Genomic DNA, 22,122 nt, shown 5'->3' on the forward strand with positions numbered 1-22,122 from the left:
CTCCGCGGCATGTGGGATCCTCCCGGACCGGGGCACGAACCCGCGTCCCCTGCATCGGCAGGCAGACTCTCAACCACGGCGCCACCTGGGAAGCCCTGAGATGGAGTTTAAGGTCCATGACCCCTCTGCTCAAATGGCCAGAGCGGCTCCCGTCACCGAAATTGCTGACGCTTACTCTTTTCCTTTATAAGGGTCCAGGTGCTCGTCCCCCAGCCCCCCACCAGGTCATGGCCGGGCAGGGCGAGCAGAGGTGAGGAACCAGGTGGCTGGTTCTTATTTATCCCCAGGGCTCTGCGGGGGCCGGGCTCACCTTTTACAGCCTCTGAGCCCCGTGCAGATCATAGTCACTGTCAGAGGAGTTATCGGGCTGGGTGGAGACACGACGCAGGGCCCCTTCCAGAGCTGTGGACAGAAAGGAGGCCATTTGAGCAGGGTTATCCCTCCAGGCTACACAGAGAGAGCCCTTCAGAGCCAAGAGCCCTGCGGGGGCTGGAAGATCACAGAGACTTTCTGAGCTGCTGGCTCAACAGCCCTGAAACTTGTTGTGATCAAATCAGCTAGTGTCCTCTAACGATGCTGAACGCCAGGCTCCCCACGGCTTAATTGTCAGTGCCAGTCAGGGAGCACTCGATACAGGGCTCTGCGGGCCACTGACGGATGCTCTGTTCTGCCTCCAAGGGATCCGAGGGGCCTCATTTATTGAGAAACAGGTCCTTCAGGTCACAGCGGTGCTGGGGTTAATGACATCCCGGCACATTCTCTCTAGCTGTATCCCTTCCATACCCTGCCGTGACCGGCTGTCAAAGGGGGGCCGTTTGATCCTTCTGCCCCCTGCTCGGCCTCCCTTCTTTCTCCAGGCGATCATGTGACCCTCTGCTCGGCCCTGCCGTCATTCCTAGGAGCGCCAGCTGGTGCTTACCTGGAAAAGCTGAGATTTGGGAGTTCCTGGGAGGCTGACTGTATTCGTTCTCCAGGTGGGAGGCCGTGGGGTTCTCAGCCTGGGACCGGACAGTCACCGTGTGGTTGCGATGGAAAGACACTGAGCGGATGTGGGAGATAGTAACATTAGACATGATGCTCTGTCCTCCTCCCCAACAGGGGCCCAACTCGAATTTCCTGTTCCCACTGTGTAACGTGGGGGTGGTGGTGCAAGGGCCCCCTGAGCTCCTTCAGTGCAACCCTTTTTCCCTTTCTTCCCCGGGAGGCTCATTGTAGCAGCGCTCAGGCTTTTAGAGCAGCTTTGGGTCGGCTGGCAAGCTGACGGGCGGGCAGGCCATCAGTCAGACAGTCAGTCAGTCATCAAACATTTATCAAGCCTGGAACTGGAACACGAGTGATAGGGCAGATATGGTCTCTGCCCTCCTGGAACGGGGGGGCTTTATATTGTAAGAAAGACTTGACAACACAGCGCCTTCTTGAAGGAATTGACCCTTGACACACAAAGTGGGGGAGAAGGTAGAGTAGAGGCAGGAGGAGGGCTCTGGTTCTACCCACAAAGGGGGCTCTGGCTGTGGCCAGAAGGAGAGAGGATGGAGACCAGGGGTGGGGACAGGGCCGGCTGCATCCAAATGTCTTAAAACTGGCCTTGTAAATTGTTCCACGATAAAGACGTTCCATGATGAATCTAGCTTGGACAACCCTTCTTAACATACGTCCACTTTGGAGATGAACCACGCAAAAATGCCCACGAAGGTTCTGACAAGTCCTGAAGTAAAGAACCGTGTCTGGCTTTGCTTAACTCACTGATTTCCGAGTCTCTTTGATCACGGGGCCCTCTTCTCTGAGTACCACCCATTAACACCTGTGGCTACAGTCACACCTTAGATGAGCACAGGGGAGCTCAGAGGCCTCAAGGAGCCACTGACTCTGTCCACGGTCGGCAGTGACCCGTGACCCTGCTTCACGGCCTCCTTCCTGAGTCTCGTGGCTACTGACCTGGGCCAAGGGAGGATCCTGCCTCCGGGGCTACTTACTGTTCTGGTTCAATCCCGTCGGGCCAATCCACTGGCGCTGCTTCTTCTGGCGGACTGAGTGACAGACAGGAAAGGCACATGGTGGGGGGGAGGGGGGTTGAGACAGGCGTGGGCAAGGGGGGCGGGAGCCAGGGAAGGAGGGAGGAGGTGGCAGGTGCATGCTGAGGGGCCGGTTCTCCAGGAGAAACCACCGCGGGGTGCTTAGAACCAGAATTAAGACCTGGGAGGGCAGCAGGGACCCAGCCATCACTGCCCACCTCTGGCAGTGGGCAGCCTCTCTAATCTCACACCCTTGTCTCTGAATGATTTCCTCCTGAGTTCTGCAAGGCCAGGATGATACCCCCTACCTTCACAAGGTCTGGGGTCGCCCATTTGTGGTATGAGGAAACCAGAGCTCAGGGAGGAAGTGGTTCGATTAGCTGCTAAGTGGTGGAGCCGGCCTGGGGCACGTGTCTTCTGGGGTCAGACCGTCTGGACCCACCACAGTCTAAAGAACGCCCATACCCTCCCTTTGGGCTGGAGTGGGTCCCAGCTGGGCCCCTGGATGTGGGCGAATCAGTGATTTTCCTGACTTTCTGTTTGTTACTTGGTGCGGAGAAAGGCCGGTGGGCAGGAGAGGGGCAGGGCTGGGTGGTGAAGCGGAGGTGCTCCCGGCCGGCTTTCTGGAGGCGGGAACCCTCCTCTGTGGGGCTCGTGGGCAACCCGTCCAGTCTCCCCACGCAGGGGCTTGAAAGGGAGGAGGTTCGGGGCACCTACACCTACATTTCTTCACCAGCTTCTTGTAGGCGAGAGGGCCACACACCACCAGCAGCATTACCACAAGCACGAGGGCCAGGATGACGCTTGCCACTGTGCCTGCACCCAGGCCCGCTGGGCGTGTGTTCTGGCCTGCAGGAGGCAGAGTTAGGTCAGCCCCAGCCTGGGAGGCATCAAAACTGTCGGTTCAGAGGGAAGCTCCTGGCTGGCTGGCTGGCTTCCCCCAGTAACTCACCAGCATGTGCGGAAGGCAGTTTTCTATCTGCTGTCTCTCCACCCGTCTCTGAAATTCTCTGCTACCCGTTCATTTATCCACCATTTACTATGTAACAGTTGATCATCGGCTATCATTTGCCCCTCCTGTGATCAACTCTTTAAGTTTCCACCCTTTTCCAGTTACTATGAGTGATCACCTTGCCATCACATACAAATAGCCAGCCAGCCATTCATCGCTCTCTTTTCTGTGTGAGTCAATTACCATTAGTGCAGCAAATATGTACCCCCCTCCCTTGCTTTTCTGCTTTCCATCTGGAAGAGCGGAAGACGGAAGGAGAGTTCTATCATTCATTAGCTGCCTGACAATGGCGGCCAGTCTCCTATTGACGGTTCGTGCTCACTGCTGCCTGAGCGCTCTTGTCCCCTCTCCCCTCGTTTGTCATCCCTCCATCCTTCCCCAGGGCTCTCTCTTTAGTTCCTGGGGCCTGTTCTTCAGAAATGTGCTCATCGACTGAGTCTTAGAAGGAAAATCCAGAACTACCCTCCACCCACCACGGGCTGGGCCCAACTCACAGGTGACAAACACTCTCTTGCAGTGGGATTTTTTCTGCAGAAGCTGGTGGCACTGGGACAGCTTCCCCGGGGGACAGAAGAACCCCCCGGAGGTCTTCTCGCCGGTGTCCAGCAGCTGGTAGGAGCTGACGTTGCCGCACTGCTGCTCCCGGCACACGTCCTCCCACCTCGCCATGCCCTTGGCCGAGGAACTGTCGCACAGGGCGTCCCACTGCTTGCCCTGGCGCACCTCCACGGAGCCTTCACACGTGCCGCTGCCCCCCACCAGGCGGCTCTGCACCTTGGGCTGGAAATCTGGGGGAAGAGCAACGGGAGGTGAGGTGGCGGGCTCGGCGGGAGCTCCCTGGGCCCCGAGCTTGCATGCCTGGTCACTGGGACCCCGTGACACTGGCAGAGTGGGGGCCCTGGCAGGGCCCGGCGCTCGGGGGTCTGGGTACCACGTGGGACTGCCTTCCTTTCTGCCTTTCCCTTCTTCTGGCATCCTCTCTGGCATTTTCCCCGTCAAGCCCTGTCCCTGGCGCCTCTGGGCAGCTGCAGCAGCTCAGGCACGTTCGGTGAAGAGGCTGGCAGTGCCCGTCAGCAGCCACCAGCGGGGAGTCGTCCCCCACCCAGGTGGCAGTAAGAGAAGTGGGGAAATAGGCCCCACCTGGGTCCGCTTCCCTCTTTGAAACGTCCTCTCATTCTCTTGCTGCTCCTTGAGAGCTGGGAGGGCTTTTCAGAGAGGGGAAACTGAGGCCCAGGGATGGGAAATACCTCCTGCTCTGAGAACTGGAGATTCGCAGGTGGGATGGAATCCAGGAATCCTGCTGCCCAGGCCTCAAGCCTGGAGGGACCAGCTTTCATAACAGGGCCTGGTCCAGCAGAAACGGATTCATTTCTGCTTATCAGGGTTGGGCCTGGAGGCCCACATGTGCTCGAGTTAGAGCGAGTTGTGATCGCAGCAGCTTTGGCCAGTTTCTATAGCAACATCCATCTTCAAAGCTCTAGTAAATCTTCTATTTAGAAAAAAAAAATCCAAAGGCAAGCCTTCTGGGTGTGGTTTTGCAAGTTGTAGCCTACAGGAGGGCTCCTAGCAGAGGGGTGGGTGGGCCTGAGAGCCAGCCAGGTTTTTGCATCAGGCCAAGAGATCCTTGGGGGCTGCTTCTGCCTGGAGGGGGCAGCATCTTACTAATTCACACCATGTGTCCAGTGGTTTGGGGGCATCCCTGCCTGCAGGATAGCCCAGTGGTCCAGAGCAGATGCTTCCCAGATGGGTGCACATGGGTCCCTGAGACTTTGCTGAAAGGCAGATCCTGATTGGTAGGTGGAGGGTGGGGCCTGGGACTCTGTAGTTCTAACCAGCCAGGTGAAGCCAATGCTGCTGGTCTGGGACCACACCTGGAGTAGCCAAGGCTTACACAACAGGCTCTGGAGTGATGCTGCTTGAGGGGAAACCCCAGCTAGTGCTCCATGATACTGAGGAAGAAATTTAACCCCTCTGAGCCTCAGCTTCCTCATCTGCAAGGTGGGGATAATAATAGCACCCGCCTTCTAAGCTTGTTGTGAAAATGAAGGAATGCCCTGACTAGTCCCCAACGTGATGTAAGCACTCAGGAAGTATGACTTCTTAAAGTCTGGGCTTCACTAGACCATCTGGTGATAGGAGCCCACTACGTCCCGAGGCATGCTGTGATTATCCTTATTTTGACCTGTGGTCCCTTTCCCCGCAGTTTCCCCATTGATCCTCGTTTTGGGATCCCCCAGACCGGCCTCTGGGCTCCTGGCCTCGACCACACCGGCATCGCCAGTCTCTTCTGGTTGGTGGCCTGTGACTCGGGAGCCTCTGCGGGAAGTCCCCTGGGGCCCTGCTCTGGTTTTTCTCTACCTACTGTGCCTCAGGGACCTCCTAGGTCTCACCATCACTCCAACATCATCTGTCCCCGGGATTTATAAACTCCCCTCCTGCAAGCCTGGTCCCCTCCAAGCGCTCCATCCTGCTTGGGCCCTTGACACAAGCCACAGTCCACCAAACTCACCAGCGGACCGTGCCTCCTCCTGTAAGTCCTGCCACTTCCCCGTGTGGCAGCCGAGCCAGCGGTACATTTGGGCTTGTTCTGCGTTACTTCGCAGAGATGCCCGGGGCGTTGGGTGTGAGTGTGGCCTCCCCACCCCATGGCCGCCCTACCTCTTAGAGGCCAACGATCAGCCCTCCATGTCCCTTGTGTTCTCCGTAGCGCTAGTGCCCTGTGCTGCACGGAGGGCTTTCAGGAACGTGTGGTGACTGACCACATGGGGGCGCCCGTGAGTCTTGGCCCGGTCCCACTCACCAGAACAGATGAGGCCAAGAGCTTGGCCTCCCGCCTGGGGCTGAACTTTTCTGAAGCACTGCTCCAGGGTGGCACATCTCCTGTTCTGGATCCTCCACCGGATTGGCAAGGGACCGCTCTCTCCTGGCTCTAGTTTCCTGGCTGCCTCGGTCTCTGGCAGAGGCCTCAGGAAAGAGCCACACTGGAGGGCTGCACAGATGAGGTTCCCCAGGTCCTGGATCCCGTCCTGGGACTCGATGCCGACGGTGCCACCCAGGCTGCCGCTGTAGAACTCCACCAGGCCTGCACACCGCAGGCCCCCGGGTCGCGCCACCAGCTGCAGCCTGGGAGGAGCTGGGAGGTGGGGAGGGACCTGAGTGCTGACGACCAGCAGCAGGGCCTCTCTTGCTCTGTGGTTCTAACACACAGACGGGTGAATGACTGGCCGACGGCCCCAGGAGGTGGTGAGGTCCCAAATATTGCATGGAACATGCGCTACAACTTTTCATGCTTATCTGAAATTTAAATGTAACTGAATATCCTGTGTTCTTGTTTGCTAAATCCGACACCCTACCCCCAGGGCCCTCAGAATCCTTTTACCTGTGGGCTCCGGAGTGGTTATGGGCGGGGGGCTCGTGGGAAGAGGTGTTGTCCTCAGTGGCTCTGAAAAGAGATGCTCTGGTTAGGGAGGGGGCCGGGACCCTGGGAGGGAGGAGGGAAGAGTAGGGGGTGTGGGGAGAGTTGGGGTCAACAACCGGCCATGTTGAGAAAGACCTGGAACTCACGATGTAAGTACCACGGGCCCCATTAAGTCCACTTGACCCACACGTTGTGTCTAGGCCTCCTGCGAGGCAGGCAGTACCGGCCCGTTTTACAGTTGGGAAAACAGAGGTTAAGAGGAGACAATGAAGTTAACTGTTGGCAGAACCAGCTCTCGACCTTTTCCTTCCCCAGACAGGTGCCAGCACGCCCTCAGTACTCCTCCTCCAGTTCCCCAGCAGTGTATGTTTCTGAGAGGGTAGTTGTAAATCGGGGACCCCTTCCACCTGCCTGCTCAAGCCCCAGATCACAGGCGTGGGCAGCCTCCTCGGGGCTGGTGCCCAGGCCCAGGGAACCCACGGGGCCAGCTAGTTACCCACCTAAGCAGATCAGGGCCAGAGGGTCCCCCTGATTTGCCTTGCTGTCGCTGCAGTTGGAGAAGGACCCCAGTTGTCCACGGCAGGTGATCTGGCTCTGGGGTCGCTTCCCTTTGAAGTGACGGAAGTGGGAGAGGAGCAAGGGCTCCCTGCATCGCAGCTCCTGGCAGAGCTTCCAGGCCCGACCGGGGTCCTCCCGGTGGAACGGGCGCAGGCCCCAGCTCTGGCTGTGCACCGTGTACCACTCGTCCTTGTAGTTGACCTCCAGATGGCCCTGGCACCGCGAGCCGGAGCCGCTTAGTCTCACTGTGAACCCTAGGGGTCAAAGAGGTGGAGGGGGCAGTCGGGCTGGAAAGGGCCCTCCATGGGGGCCCCTCCCTGCACCTTCCCCATCTGGACCCCACCCCTAGCAAGGCTCCCGTTGCCCACGGGCTGCCTGCTTTGCTCCTCCTGTGAGCGTCGTCCTCTGGGACCTTGCAGGGACTTTCCAGAAACTCAGGCTGATGCTGCCTCTGATCTGGGCAGCCCCTTGAAACCAGGCCAGGAGGACGGGGCTTGAGACCTCAGAGCCCAGGGAACTCGGGGCAGTGAACGAGGGGCTCTCAGCGCCCACCGTCCTGCAAAATCGCCCCTTCCTGGAAATTCTGTTTCAATAGACCCCAGATAGGGCCCGGAGCCTGATCTTTTTCTCTCTCTCTAACTTTTATTCTATTTTTTTTCTGTTCATTTTTTTAATTGAAGTCTAGTTGACTTACCATTGCTGTGCCAATCTCAGCTGTACAGCAAAGTGACTCAGCTATACACACACAGACATTCTTTATTTAATATTCTTTTCCATGATGGTTTATCCCAGGAGACTGGATACAGTTCCCTGTGCTGTACAGTAGGACCTTGTTCTTTATTCATTCTAAATGTAACAGTTTGCATCTACCAACCCTAAACTCCCAGTCCATCCCTCTCCCTCCCCCTTTGCCCCTTGTCTCTAACTTTTAAAATCAGTTTTATCGAGGTACAATTTACATACAGGGACATGCACTCATTTTAAGGACACTTGTTCAATGGAATTTGACAAATGTATGCACACCTATAGCCCCCGCCGTGCTCTAGAAGAGAACACGCCCATCACCTGGAAGCTGCCTCATGCCTCTTCACAGTCGATTTCCCTGAATCCAGCCTCAGGCAGCCAGTGATCTGCTTTCTGTCACTAGAGATGAGCTCTGCCTGTTCTCAAACGTTATATAAGTGGGACTGTACAGCAGGAACCATCTTGCTTGAGTTTGGAGCTAGGATGCCATTGCAGGCTTCCAGGTCCCGGCCCAGGGCCTACCAAGCCCTCTGTGGCCCCTTTTGGTTGCCAGGTAGCTTCATGAGATCCTCTCGCCACATTTGTCACCAAATACATTCAGCATGATGTTATCTCAGGAAATGTGAAAAAGAGAGGTCTGTGGTGAAGTGAGTCTGGGAACTGCTGAATCTGAAAATGCTTAACTGAGTTCCTCATTGCAGGACTTCTCGGAGCCTTTACTAGGCCAGTGTCCCCTGTCAGGAGTCTGCAGTGGGTGATGTAGTGTTGCCTACCCTTCGTCCAACGAGTTCCGTGGAACCCTGTTTGGGAAACACTAGCCTCTAGGATTAAAGTCCAACCTCTAAGGCAAGACATTTCACACAGTTTACAATCCGGTGCAGCCTCTCTCTGCAGCCCCAGCGGCGAATGTCTCTGGCCAGGGAGCATCCGGCAGGACTGGGCAGGAAAAGGACTTTGCAAGGTGCAGTTATGGCCAGTATCTTTTCTGTGCCTGGTGAGTGGGTCATAATAATAATTAGCACGACACCCAGCATTTGTGGGGTGCTTTACAGCCATCCAGGGCATCTATCTGCAAATGGGCCTCACGTGTGCGTGCACGCATGTGTGCGTGTGTAGGGGGTGTGGGCTGCACTCTCTCTCTCTCTGTAAGGTGCGATTCGCTCCGATGGAGGGATGGCAGGTCCCCCTACAGCCTGGTGGGATTGTTCCCCGCCCCCCTCTCCACGTGGCTCTTCCTTACCTTGGTCCTCTAAGTTGAGCCCTCTGAGGCCTCTGAGGCAGGAAGTGACTGCAGAAAGGAGAGAAGAGGGTCAGGAAGGGAAGTCTCTCTCCTGCTTCGCCTCACCTCTAGTCACAGCCTGATCAATGGCATTTTTGCCTCCAGCCACTGTCGTGGGCTTCAGGGGCAGGGATTCTCATACTACAGATGGCAACCCTTAGGTGGGTCATGGAACCAGTTTAGCGGGTTGCAACCATCAATTTTCCTTCTTGTTTTAAAACTTTACTTTTTATTATTATTTTTTAATTAAAAAAATTTTTTTTGTGGTACGCGGGCCTCTCACTGTTGTGGCCTCTCCCGTTGCGGAGCACAGGCTCCGGACGCGCAGGCTCAGCAGCCATGGCTCACGGGCCCAGCTGCTCTGCGGCATATGGGATCTTCCCGGACCGGGGCACGAACCCCTGTCCCCTGCATCGGCAGGCGGACTCTCAACCACTGCACCACCAGGGAAGCCCAAAACTTTACTTTTTAAAAGAACATGCAGTAAGTTCCATTTTCTTTTAGTGCACAATTCTATGAATATGAACACGTACACAGATCTCCATAATCACCGTAACCATCAAGGCCATACAACAGTCCCATCACCCCCCAAAATTTCCTCATGCTGTCTCTCTGTAGTAATATGCAGCATTGCAACCATCAATTTTTAAAAAATCATGTAGTAACACAACCATCGATTTTTAAAAAACTGGAACAGACTAGAATAGAAATGTCAGAGTGCATCGTGTTTTGTGAGGATACGGCTCACTTTGTGTGTGTTGGGTGGCAATATAAAAACATCCTGAGTGTTGCTTTCAGTCAAAAAATGTTTGAATGTCATAGTTCTAGAGAGCTGAGAACTGAGCCGGAACGGGAACCCAGAACATGTGTTACTTTCTAGAATTCCCAAGGCAGGATAAGAATGATAGCAATTTCTCTTTAACAGCTCCCAGTTCTAGAGGAGGAAATCAGAGCTCAGAGAGGCAAAGGGGCTTGCCCAAGATCACATGGTCAGTTGGTGAAGGAGCCCAGTGGACTTGGGTCTGGGGGGGACTGGCCTCCCCTCTGTCCTGGCTCCTGCCTGGGCCCCTTCAATAGGAATGTGGGCCATTGGGCAGTCCCTCCTCCTCGAGCCTCGTCTGACTGTGGAGCAGGGGTGTCAAAGTGGCTCGTTGTCCGTGGCCACGTGTCCGGCCCGCGTGTGGCTGGGGCGGAGGTTTGATCTGGGTGGGGACGGGTCGGGTGGCACGCCTGTATGGCCTCAGAGCCCACCCTCCACGTTGGCTGCCTGGCTTTATCAGTCGTGGAGCAAGTGTTTGGTTTCCATCTGCCCCGGGCTTGCTTCTCACTTGGGAGCTGGGCACAGCATCGGTCAGGGTGAGTACTTTATATAGTAAAGGGCTGTGTTTAAGTTTCTTCTGAGAAATTGTTGCTGGGTGTAAAAAGTCCCGTTTTTGCCTGAGTGTTCTGAAGCTGGTGGTAGAATTTTAAGGGGAGTCATGCCCCACCAGCCTGCCCTCTCCCTCCAACCAAGACTCCTTGTAATTAAGTTGTGGCCTATGGTAAGTTTCTTCCATCTTGGCAAGAGCCCGCCATGGTTGCCCCGGGAGTCCTGGGCCTTGGAAGGGGAAGGTATTTCTCACACAGAGGGCATGTCGGGTCCAGAGCAGAGGCCAGAGCTCTGGCCTGGGTTGGAAGGGGGCTGGCCAGCTGTCCATCATCTGGTCTATTGCAATGGGCAGGGCAGCCTCAGGAGGACATGGTGGAGATGCCCGGCTAGCTTGGTGAGAGAGGAGGCAGGGGGCCTTTGCCCAGCCCTCGCCTCTCACCCCTGACCTTCCACTCCTACCTCCCTCCGTCCCAGTTCCCACCATGAATGGGGCTGTACACCTTTAGGGATTCATTTCTTTGGCTAAACCCTGAGGGCACTTATGGGGATAGGGGACCCAAAGATCCATTCTTTGGTGCTGAATGTTGCAGGATAGGTTTTCTGGCACTGATGCCTTTCTCTGGGTCTGAATACCAGCTCTGCCACTTCCTTAGCCCCTGTGAGCCTCAGTTTCATGGTCTGAGGCTCAGTATGGGAGCAAGAAAGGGACCAGCTTCATAGCAATGTTGTGAGGATGAGATGAAATAATCTATGCAAAAGACAGCCCGTGCCTTCCTGGCTGGCATTCAGTTCAACACCAGAGTTGGTGTTGCTGGTTGTGGAGCTGGCTGGGCCCGGGGCAGGGGTGGGCGGGACTGCAGGCCTGCTGGGGAGTTTTCCCGGGGGCAGGGGTCCTTGTCTGGACGCTTGGAGAGCCAGCTCACAGGGCTCGCCACCTCCCTTTCCCACCTGGGACCTCCGCAGTCCCAAAGTCACCACAGTCAACGTCCGTTAACAGCAGCTACCAATTATTGAACACCTACTGTATACTCAGCCCTGGGCGAGGGGTCCTTACGGGTATCGTTCATCTTCCACACGGTCCCACGATTTGAGTTGAATATGTTCACAATATAGCTGTCGGGAGAGGCAAGTGCCCTGTCCCGGGTAACACCGCCAGCAACTGGCAGGACCTGGATTTGAACCACGAGCATGCCTTCCAAACCCATCTCTCTGCCTTCTGCCATCCAGCTGGGCCTCCAAAGTGTCAAGTTCAGAGAATGAACAAATGAGCAGAAATGAACATGACCTTGACCCTGACCCTGGTGCTGGAGTCCCCAGACCCTGAAGCCCCTGGGGACAGGGACTGGGCCTGACCATCCCTGCGGATCTCACACAGAACAGCCAGAGAACATTCTCAGGAAAGACTGAACAACCTGAGAACCAAGAAAAATTCTAAAAAAGAAAATGCTCTGTGGAGAAAAGGCATCTATGCATTCCAGGGCTTCACCTCCCTCTGGAAGCCTGACTGGCCTCAGGTGAGCAGCATTTCTTGTCTTGTCCCTCCATCACCGTCACTGTCACCACCACCATCGCCATCACCACCATCACCATCACAACCATCAACACAGTCACTGTCACCATCACCACTACCACCATCATCACCATCACCATCACTGTCACATCATCACCATCAACACAGTCACTGTCACCACCACCATCATCAACACAGTCACCGTCACCATCATCAACACCATCACCAACACTGGTACTGTCACCATCACTGTCACCATCACCACCATCACCACAACCATCCTCAACGCTTTTTTTTTTTTTTGCGGTATGCGGGCTTCTCACTGTTGTGGCCTCTCCCGTTGCAGAGCACAGGCTCCGGACGCGCAGGCTCAGCGGCCATGGCTCACGGGCCCAGCCGTTCCGCGGCATGTGGGATCCTCCCGGACCGGGGCATGAACCCGTGTCCCCTGCATCGGCAGGTGGACTCTCAACCACTGCGCCACCAGGGAAGCCCTCAACACTTTTATAGCTGTACTTTCTCCTAGACACTTTTATACATTAACTCTCTCAGACCTCACCACAGCTCTGTGGAGTTGGCACTATTATTTTGATCTCCATTTTACAGATGAGGGGACAGAGAGATTAACTAACTTGCTAAGCAACTGATGAAGAGCGGGTCCAGGACTCCAAGCCAGGCCATCTGGCACACAGTCTGTGCTTTTGACCGCTGGGCCTAGCTGCCTCCCTTCCCTTCAGAGGGAAGGCTGCCACGGCCTGCTCTGTGTTTCACCAATTCCTGCATGTCCCCGGCGTGCAAACCTGATGAAAGACAGTGAACTTGTGATTCCCTTCAGTCAGTGAAACATACTGTGGGAAGACTTTCCATGAACTTGCTGTGTGATCTTGGCAAGTCACTCAACCTCTCTGGGCTTGGTCTCCTCGTCTGTAAAGTCAGGAAGTTAGAGTCCACCCTCCCTCACCTTCCTTTCCATTCAAACTTCCATGATCTATAATCTTCAGTTCCTGATGTAGCTCAGCGGCAGGCAGGCAGGCAGGCGTGGGCAGGTGAGATGTGTGACTGACTGGGAGCCTTCCTGGGTGCTGCTTCTTCCTGTCTGTCCAGGGATCCGTTCAGGTTTTGATTGTCCACAACTTATTTTCATTCTTTCAGCTGCTTCTCACAGGGATCAGACCAACATCCTCCTTCCATCGAACCCTGCTGACTGTGCTCGGGGTCCCTTTGACCCCCTCCCTGGCTACAGCTTAGCCCAGCCCCTGCGTGCAGCCCGAGGCCCAAGGCTTTGCTGCTGCAGAACCTGCAAACAGAAGCCTGGGGACCCATGATACCAAGAGGGACAGGAGGCACAGAAGCATCCTGCCATTCCCCAGGTTCTCATCCAACACCACACCCCGAGCAGCTGGGGCCAGGCCCCTTCCCTCCCCTGCCAACCTTTCCTTGGAGGCCCCACTATTTAGGGCTTAGACTGGCCAAGCCAGGGAACGATCAGGGCCAAAAATCCAGAGAGACAGTAGGAAGGCTTTTTCACTCTCCCCTCCCCCCTCCCATGTCTGCCTTTGCAGAGATTTAACCATTTTGACTCTGCCTGCCCTGATGAGGTCTCAGTGAGGAGTAAATGAATTCCTGAAAGAGGCTCTGAGACATTTACGAGCTCACCCCCTTCCTCCCCTCTCCTCTTGCATCCCCCCCCATTCTGGATGGTTCTCTCTTTGGTTCCCTGTACAGCAATACTCTGGGCCACGTCAGGCCACAGATGAGTTTTATTTGCTCAGCACAGTGTTATAATTTTTTTTCTGGAGCCCATTATTTTGAAAGGTTTCTTTCTCTTTTTCTTTTTCGGGCAGTACCGTGCCGCATGCGGGATCTTAGTTCCCCGACCAGGGATCAAACCTGAGCCCCCCTGCAGTAGAAGTGCAGAGTCTTAACCACGGGACCTCCAGGGAAGTCCCTTACTTTTCTTTTTTGTAAAAAAAATCCCAAGGTCCAGATATTTTTGAAAAGCAACATGCTTTGGCCACGTGGGGCTGCATCCCCATGAGCCCCCAGGGCAGCCTGTTCTGTCCTGGTTTGCCAGCACCCTCGGGGCACCCTACTGTCACCCTGCATCTGGAGAGCCTCAGCTTCAAACACATGATGGCTTCTGCAGCAAAACATATGAATTTTCACAGTAAGTGGGATGTGTCAAGATTATAAGTAGTCTCCTATTCATTCAGGTCAGGATTTGCACTGTAAACGTTTGCCAGAAATTTGCAAATTTGGGGTGGGGTTGGAATTGCAAATGAACGTTGGTGGACCTGTATTATCAGTCCCACTTTACAGCAGAGCCAGAACTTGGCCCAGGCTGCTGGCTTCAGAGCTTGTACACTTGATGCCACCTCTGACCCACTCATGGGCCTGCCTGGACCCGTGAGCACCTATGCTTGCAGCCCTACACACTGAGAACTGGAGACAAGAGTGTGGCCTGCCGAGGGTCCCGGGGGCCCCGGGATCCCAGGGAGGAGCTGGGACTTTACGGATGATAATAATAGTCACAGCGACCTCTGACCCCGTGCAGACCCCAAGGGTTTTTCACGGGAGACCCCATTTCTTCCTGACTGCCTCAATCAGGGGGGGCTGTCATCACTCTGTTTTCCGGATAAGGAAACTGACAGACTGATTTAGTGCGGTTTGGAAGTCTGATGTTCCATTTCTCCCGTTAACAGTGATTCCCTTTAATAGTCCATAACATTCTCACCAATTTACAGCAAACACAATTTGTCAACTGCCTTTTGGGGGCATTCCGGATTTTCCTTCCCTCCTCCTCTGCTGAGAGGCTGACTCGGAAGGCCAGGAACTCCGCTTTTCTGAAACGACTCTCATCAGTGGGGCTGTGTTAACCTGAGTCTGTATCAGGGCTTCAGGGAAACAAAGATCTCAAAGGGCCGAAATTCTGTTTGTCGGGTTGAGCACCAGAAGAAGTGGTTGGTTTTTGATCAGGAGCCTTTTTATGTGCAAAACTTGTAGAAAATCACACTGGGCTTATGCCAGGAGGAGCCTGGGGGCTGGAGCCTGCAGAAGGAACAGCGGATTCAGGTCTCTAATCTCGCTCACCCAGGGTCTGCGCCGATGAGCGACGGTGCGCAGCTTGTGGGCACGGTGGCCTTCGTATCTGAATTGCAATTCCACGCTCTCCCTGGTGGCCTCGTGTGTTTGATTGAATTTGCATGAGTTTCATGCCACCGTATGTGACTCCACTGTCACAAGGACAAGGCCTCCTTTCTGTTCAGAGCTTCACATATCCCAAAGCCCGCACAGGGGCTCGTCCTTTCCATGCACAGCCCTGTGAAGAAGGGACCGAGCTCACCCCTATTTTCAGATCAAGAAACCGAGGTTCAGAGAGGCTCAGTGACTTGCCCAAGGTCACACAGCTCGCTGTTGGTAGGGTCGGTGAAGAAACTCTGCCACCATCACTTGACAGGGCCCCATGGGACTCTACCACTGGGAGACCCCAGAGTCCGCTCGCCCATGGTACAGAAAGGGGAAACTGAGGCCGGGGAGAGGGAGGGGCTCACTCCGGAAGGGAGTCTGTGGCAGTACAGGGGACCCGTGCTGCCTCTGCCAGTTGCCACCAATCTCCTATCCTGTTTCTACCACATCTCTCCCAGCTGTGCCCCAGGGACAAGGGAGTATCAGGGTCCCTGTGGGAGCCGTATGGGTCAAGCCCCCCCAGGGGTACATACCAATGATGAGGGCAGGGGTGGTGACAGTAGTAGTTATAGAGGAAGTGATACAGGGCCACGATTCACTGTCTGCAATTCAAAGTCTAAAACCAGAAGTCTTTTCGGATGCATTTGGCAGGAAGGCATTTGTGCCTTCAGTGTGCGAATTCGGTTTCACTGCAGAAATGGGAATGTGTTTCATTATGGCATGTTGCCCAGTCTGGAAAATTCTGGGTTCCCAAATGCATCTGGCCGGAGGCTCCAGGTAACGGCTTGTGGACCTGGAGAGGCGAGAGTTCCAGTTTCTCTCCAGGGCACTCTGCCCCCTTTCTCCTCTGCTTGGCCCCTGGGTGCCTTGAGTTCATTGGAGAAAACGCTCTGTGCTCATGGAGGCTTCCACAGCTGCCTCGCCACCAGCCTGTGTGTGACGGCCCGTCTGCCTGCAGCCGTCGTCCCCGGGTCCACATAGCATGGTGCAATCGGTCATTTCCTACATGTATTTACTCAAATATTATCTTCTCGTGAGACCCACTGCAACTTCCTGGGATACAGCATGGCCCCCGAGCTCCCAATCCCCAACCTCACGTCACTTCGTGACCTCCTAACATCCGTATGATCATTGATTTAGCTTCTGTCTGTCTGTCTCCCCATCACACCCCAACTACGATGTCGGATGCACCTGGACAGGAATTTTGATTGTTCATTGCTGTGTCCCCAGCACTTAGAACAGTACCTGGCACATAGTAGGTGCTCAGTAAATACTTGCTGTCTGAATGAATGAACCAGATTTAACGATAGCAATTATCCTTTGAGATGGGCACAGTGGTTATCCCCATTTTATAGATGAGAAGGCTGAGTCTCAGAGGGGTGTTCTTGTCATTTGTGAGTGGCCAAGCAGAAATCGAACCCGGATCTGTGTTGCTCCAAAGCCCCACAGGCCTTCACACATGTCTGCACGCAACACAGGCACACATATAGCAGGTACACACACAGCACACACACACATGCTCACCAGGCACCCACAGGCACCCACATGCATGCACACAGAACAGGTGCTCAATCAATTTTGTTGGGTGGAGTTGAAGTCCCTCCCTGGTCCCCTGGTCACTGCAGGGAAACCCCTCTGAACTGTAGGCAGGCGCTTGTCAGAGTGACCAGAGGGGACAGTGCCAGCCCCTGAGCCCCCAGGTCCCTCTGCTACCCGCTGGGGGTGGGGAGCTCGGGGTTGCTGGGGGCCTGATTCTTTGCACCCAGAGCCAGCAAGGGCCTCAGCTCTGCAGCTGGGGCCGCGGGCCGGATGGCGGGCTCACACTGGGCGTCCCCTCTCCTCTCCTCTACTGTAGATGCCCAGCCCCCCTCGGCCTGTCCTGCCCGTTGCCTTCACCCTTGATGTCCTCTCTGCCTGGGACACTCCTCCTACTTTTCTCTGCCTGGCTGGTTCCTTCCATCATTCGGGTCTCAGACGAGACATCATCTCCTCAGAGAGGAGCCCCTCAGACTGGGAGCCCCTTCGAACGTGAACTTGGTTAATGAGTCTCAAACATTGCGGTTTCCTTCGTTGCGATCACGATATTTAGAAATTTGTAAATATTTCGGGTGCGCCCTCCATGAGGGTGGACCCCTGTGTGGATCACGGCTGTATCCCCAGAGTTTTACACAGAGCTGGACACCTAGTAGATGCTCAATAAATGTATGTGGATGAATAAATGAATGAATAACTAGCCTGTGCAGGAGGACTGGGGGAGAGAAAGACTGATGGCTAGGCTCGAGGCCTCCCCACCAGGTCCTGACACCTTGTTTCTTGCTGACTCTGATAATAATAATAATAAATTTATATAATAAATAAATTTATATAATAAATGAATTTATTATTATTATTAATGCTTACTGAGCACTTACACAAACCGACATTCCTATTAAAGCTCTGTATTCATTGATTCACTTAATCCTTATAAATCGCTATGAGGCAGGTCCTATTATTATTCCAATTTTGCAGAAGAGGAAACTGAAGCTTACAGAACGGGTCCATGGTCACCCAGCTGGCAAGGGGGGACCAGAATTCAAACTACCAAGTCCGTGACTTTCCCAAGCCTTAGTGCCAGCTTCCGGAGTCCCGGTGGCCGGGCCTGAGCCTCTGGGCAGTGATCAGGGCTGCCTCCATGCCCCACCTTCAGCAGGTGAGCCCTGGGCAGGTTGGAGCTCAGGGCAGCTGCAGAGGGAAGCAGGCTGTGAGCATCTTCATGTACCAAAGGTCCCCCAGCCACGGGCACAAACTTGATGGCCAGCCAAGAGGCCGCAGTGTTCCCAGGGCTCTGGCGGTGAAGCATCTCTACTTGGAATGTCTTGAAGGGCGCCTGTGCTGTTTGCCCCCAGCCACAGCCCTGACCCTCGGTGTCCCCAGCCCTCGGTGGCTGCCTGTCTGCTGGTGGCGGTTGTGTCCTGCAGCCATTTTCCTACTCGTGGGAGTGGCTTTGGTGTGCCTTTGCTCTTGGCTAGGGGTACAGAGGAGCCCCCACGAGAGCAGAAGCACTGCACTGGGGTGGGCTCTGCAGCTCACTAGCGCTCCCCCTGGACCTCAGTTTTCCGTACTGTAAAATGGGGACAATGGGCCCACCTGCTTCCTAGGCTGTTGTGAAGCTTTCAGAAGAAAATGGCTTTAAAAGTATTTCTTGGGCTTCCCTGGTGGCGCAGTGGTTGAGAGTCCGCCTGCCGATGCAGGGGACACGGGTTCATGCCCTGGTCTGGGAGGATCCCGCATGCCGTGGAGCGGCTGGGCCCGTGAGCCATGGCCGCTGAGCCTGCGCGTCCGGAGCCTGTGCTCCGCAATGGGAGAGGCCACAACGGTGAGAGGCCCCAACGGTGAGAGGCCCGCGTACCGCAAAAAAAAAAGTATTTCTTAAGCTGTGACCCGCTGAACAATGGGAATGTTTTTTATCCACCAGTTACACACACACACACACACACACACACACACACACACACACACACACACTGGGAATCCTGTGCTCCTGGGCTTCCAGATGGTTCCCACACTCTGGTGAAGGCACTGCCTCCAAGGCTTCCTGACTCTGGGCTCCATTAGGCCTAGTCCTACCAGGAGCCTCGCCCCTGATGGGGTTCAGGGGGAGGCCAGCAGAGCAGGACTCCACCCCCACTCCCAGGGGGCTTGGCTAGACTCCTGCCCTGCTGGGGTCAGAGGCCACAGGTGAGGGGTCGGTGGGGAGCTTAGGGGCCTGGTCCTTGGAGTCTCCAGGGCCTAGGAGGGTCCCGTAAGCAGCGGGGTCCATCCGTCAGCCTCTCCCCTGGGGACAGAAGGTACTTTGTACCTCCTGCAGCTCCATGGAAGAGTAGCCGTGAGGACATGTGTGCACGTGTGCCATTGCCACATGCCTGGGAGAAGGCAAGTCTACATTTGGAGGCCATGTTTTACCCATGAAAACACACACACGTACACACACACACACACACACACATACTCACACCTACACACCCGTTTTCTAGGAGGGACTGAGGCCCCCCACCAGACAGGCAATATCCCCAAGTCCTTTCCCTTCAAACTGGGAAACTGCAAGCTGCCGCCTGTTCTCACCTGTTCCCGTCCCGAGTCAGTCACCTCTCTCACCCTGCCACACCTTCCAAACCCTTGAGAAGTGGTCAGATCTTACCCAGTTCACCCCCCCTGCATTTTATAAATAAGGAGATGGAGGCCCCGAGAGGCTCGGACCTACCTGAGGTCATACCCGGCCAGGCTTGGACCCCAGGGCTCAGGTCACGAAGTACCCTCCCCTCCCCGCCCCTCCCGCTTGCTCAGGACCCTCCCCACTGGCCAGTGTCGGTGACACCCCAGCAGCAGGACTCCGGTCCTGAACTAGCGTCCCAAGCCCTCAGGGATGGAGGACTGCCCTTTCCACCGTCTCCCCTCTGGCAAACAGTAGGCCCCAGACTCACCCACCCCAACCTTATCCCCAGACAGCTTCTCCAGAGGCCCCAAGTCAATTCTACAGTGGCCCCCGGGGAAGTGTTCAGAAGCCCCTCCTCTGGGTCTGGAGTGACAGTAGGCCCACACCTGGCTGGCAGGCCTGGCTGAGACCCCCTCTGGGATGAAACCAGTAACTAGGGACTAAGGTGTACGTCTTTGACATCTGCTCGACGGTGATCCGGTCCCCACCCTGCCCTGGCCCGTTCTGCCCAGAGCATCATCAGAACTGCCCAGGAGACGGCAGTTTCCTGCCCCTGGAGGTATCCAAGTAACGGCTGGACACTCATGGGGTGGGGGGTAGCAGCAGAGGGAAGCCGGCATTGAATGAGGGCTGGACAACTTGATTTCTAGGCCGAGAGTCTGATGTTGGCATGGATTCCACCTCGAAGGGGACAGTAAGGTCCCCAACAGTGCAAGAGAGAAGCAGAGGTGGGGCCCTGGGGATGGGACAGGCAGGGCCAAGAGCCGAGCTGGGGCTGGGGGAGAAGACAGGGATCCTGGCGGCCCCAGCCCTCCGTGCTGCTCCAGAGAGGTGACATGCGGGCCTGAGTCAGACTGAGGGGATCTGACTCCGGCACCTTCTTCTCTGTACCCTGAGCCCAGGTACCCCAGAAGACACCCCAGAAGGGGTACTCACCCAGCAGCCCTAGCAGGTACAGGGCGGCCAGCGGCGGATGTCGAGACCCCATGGGCGCGGCCTCCTCTGCCTCCACTTCAGCGAGCTCGGCCCCTGTAGGTGAGGGTGTCTGGCCCTGTGTCTGCCTCTCCGGGAGAAGGGGGAGGGGCGGGCAGGCTCATGCAGGGGTGGGACAGGGGAGCAGGCAGTGTGGGGCCTGTGTCATCGTGTTTGAAATTGAAACTGTCAACTTCCTCCTGGGTAAAACCATCTGCCCCGGTTCGAATGGCGGCCCTGATCTCTGCCAGCTTCCTGCCCGGGGTGCCTAGGCCTGGGCCAGTGCCCTGACCCCGCCATGCTGGGGCAGGGCTGTGGCCTGGGGGAGCCCTGAGCCGGGCCGAGGGGAGGGAGGCCTGGGGGAGGGGGTTGGGAGAGACGGGGGACACGTCTCTGAGCTGTGCTGGGGTGATGAGTGAGAGGTGGGAGGTGGTGGGCACCGCCCCTGTCCTTGCAGCAGAGACTCAGTGATGAAAAACCAAACCAAACCCTCCATCTCTGCTACCGGGATGAGGTAGCAGTTGGAGGTGAATCCCCGCAGGTGGCATTTTACGAGCAAACACAGGAGAGGGCTCCTCCATGGACCCTGGGCTTGCATCAGGGTGTGTATGTGAGAGCTCAGTGTGGATGGCGTGATCTCTGTGTCGATGTTGCTGAAATAAACCCCGGGCTGCTGAGGAAGAGGAGGGGTGCTGGGCATTTTGCAAAGCAGATGGGGTAGGCCAGCGACTGACCAGGGAAAGGTTCAGCCTCTCTGGGGCCTGGGCTCAGGTCCCTCACTCCAGGGTAGACGGAGCCCAGACCCAGGCTCCTTGGGGCTTCTCGCAATCCGGGCCATGCCAGGGGTGAAGTGGCTCAGGGACATGACAGTAGCCGAATATGAAGAGTTGGAGGGTAAGGGTCTGAGCCAGGCCTCCCAGCTGCACGCCCCCCATCTCCACATCCCCTCCGCCAGCAGCTGGAGGCCCTCTAGGGCTGGGGGGTGGGGGTCTCCCTCCCTGGGCCCGTGAAGTTGTCTCAGCAGCTACCCAATAGCATCCACTCAGCTCCCAGCATCCAACACTCCCCAGCCTCCTCTAACACGGCGCCGGGAGGGTGTTGGGGTGCTTGAATCCATTCCCTAAGGAAAGGATCAAGGCCTGGGGTCAAGCCCTGTCATAGGTGTGATCGGGGAGGCACACCCACCACCTCATACAGGATTCGGAGGTGCTTCCTCCCCTCCCCAGAGGTGACATGGAGGCTTCAGCCAGCCCTTCCTGGCCCCACGCCTTCCCACTCCCCCCACTCCCCTTACCCTCCCAACCCACCCACTCTCACATCCATCCTTCCCATCCTGTGACTGGAAATCCCAGACTTTTCATTCCTTCCTTCAGTTGTTCGTCCAGCAAATCTTTGCCCCATGCTAAGCACCAGAGATGCAGAGATGGAGACACGTGGTCCCCACTCTGCTTACACTCCGAGGACCCTCTGGATAATTTTTCTCTTAAAGACTCAGTGTTGGGAATTCCCTGGCCGTCCAGTGGTTAGGACTCTGTACTTTCACTGTTCGATCCCTGGTCAGGGAACTAAGATCCCGCACACCGCGTGGCATAGCCAAAAAAAAAAAAGACCCTGTGTTTAGGAAGCTTTTATTGGTCACACTAGTGGTGTGTATTAAGTGGCCCTTCGTGACCCTGTTACCACACTCAGTTTACATAACTGCAGCCGGGAAGGGAGAAGGGGTTTTTATTGAGCACCTACCCAAGCTGGGGGGCGTGGCCTCTTCCCAACCACCATGGGAAATGGGTGGAGTTTTCCATTTCACAGACGAGGAAACTGAGGCTCAGAAAGTAAGGTTCTTGGCCTCAGGAGGTTAAAACTAAGATTTGAA

At 55.8% G+C, this 22,122-nt stretch overlaps 1 protein-coding gene across 1 annotated transcript; it reads right to left on the bottom strand.

The window, feature by feature from the left end:
• Positions 1-313: 313 nt before the first annotated feature.
• CD5 (CD5 molecule) lies at positions 314-20,308 on the bottom strand. Its single transcript, XM_030849295.2, has 10 exons — positions 20,217-20,308; positions 8,985-9,032; positions 6,943-7,254; positions 6,404-6,466; positions 5,825-6,157; positions 3,519-3,812; positions 2,736-2,861; positions 1,974-2,027; positions 920-1,039; positions 314-402 (listed from the first exon to the last, which is right to left on the bottom strand). The coding sequence occupies exons 1-10, from the start codon at positions 20,266-20,268 to the stop codon at positions 314-316; spliced, it is 1,491 nt and encodes a 496-aa protein (XP_030705155.1). The 5' UTR covers positions 20,269-20,308.
• Between the last annotated feature and the right edge of the window lie 1,814 nt (positions 20,309-22,122).

The sequence above is a fragment of the Globicephala melas genome, chromosome 8 (assembly GCF_963455315.2).
Source record: "Globicephala melas chromosome 8, mGloMel1.2, whole genome shotgun sequence".
Taxonomy (NCBI): Eukaryota; Metazoa; Chordata; class Mammalia; order Artiodactyla; family Delphinidae; genus Globicephala; species Globicephala melas.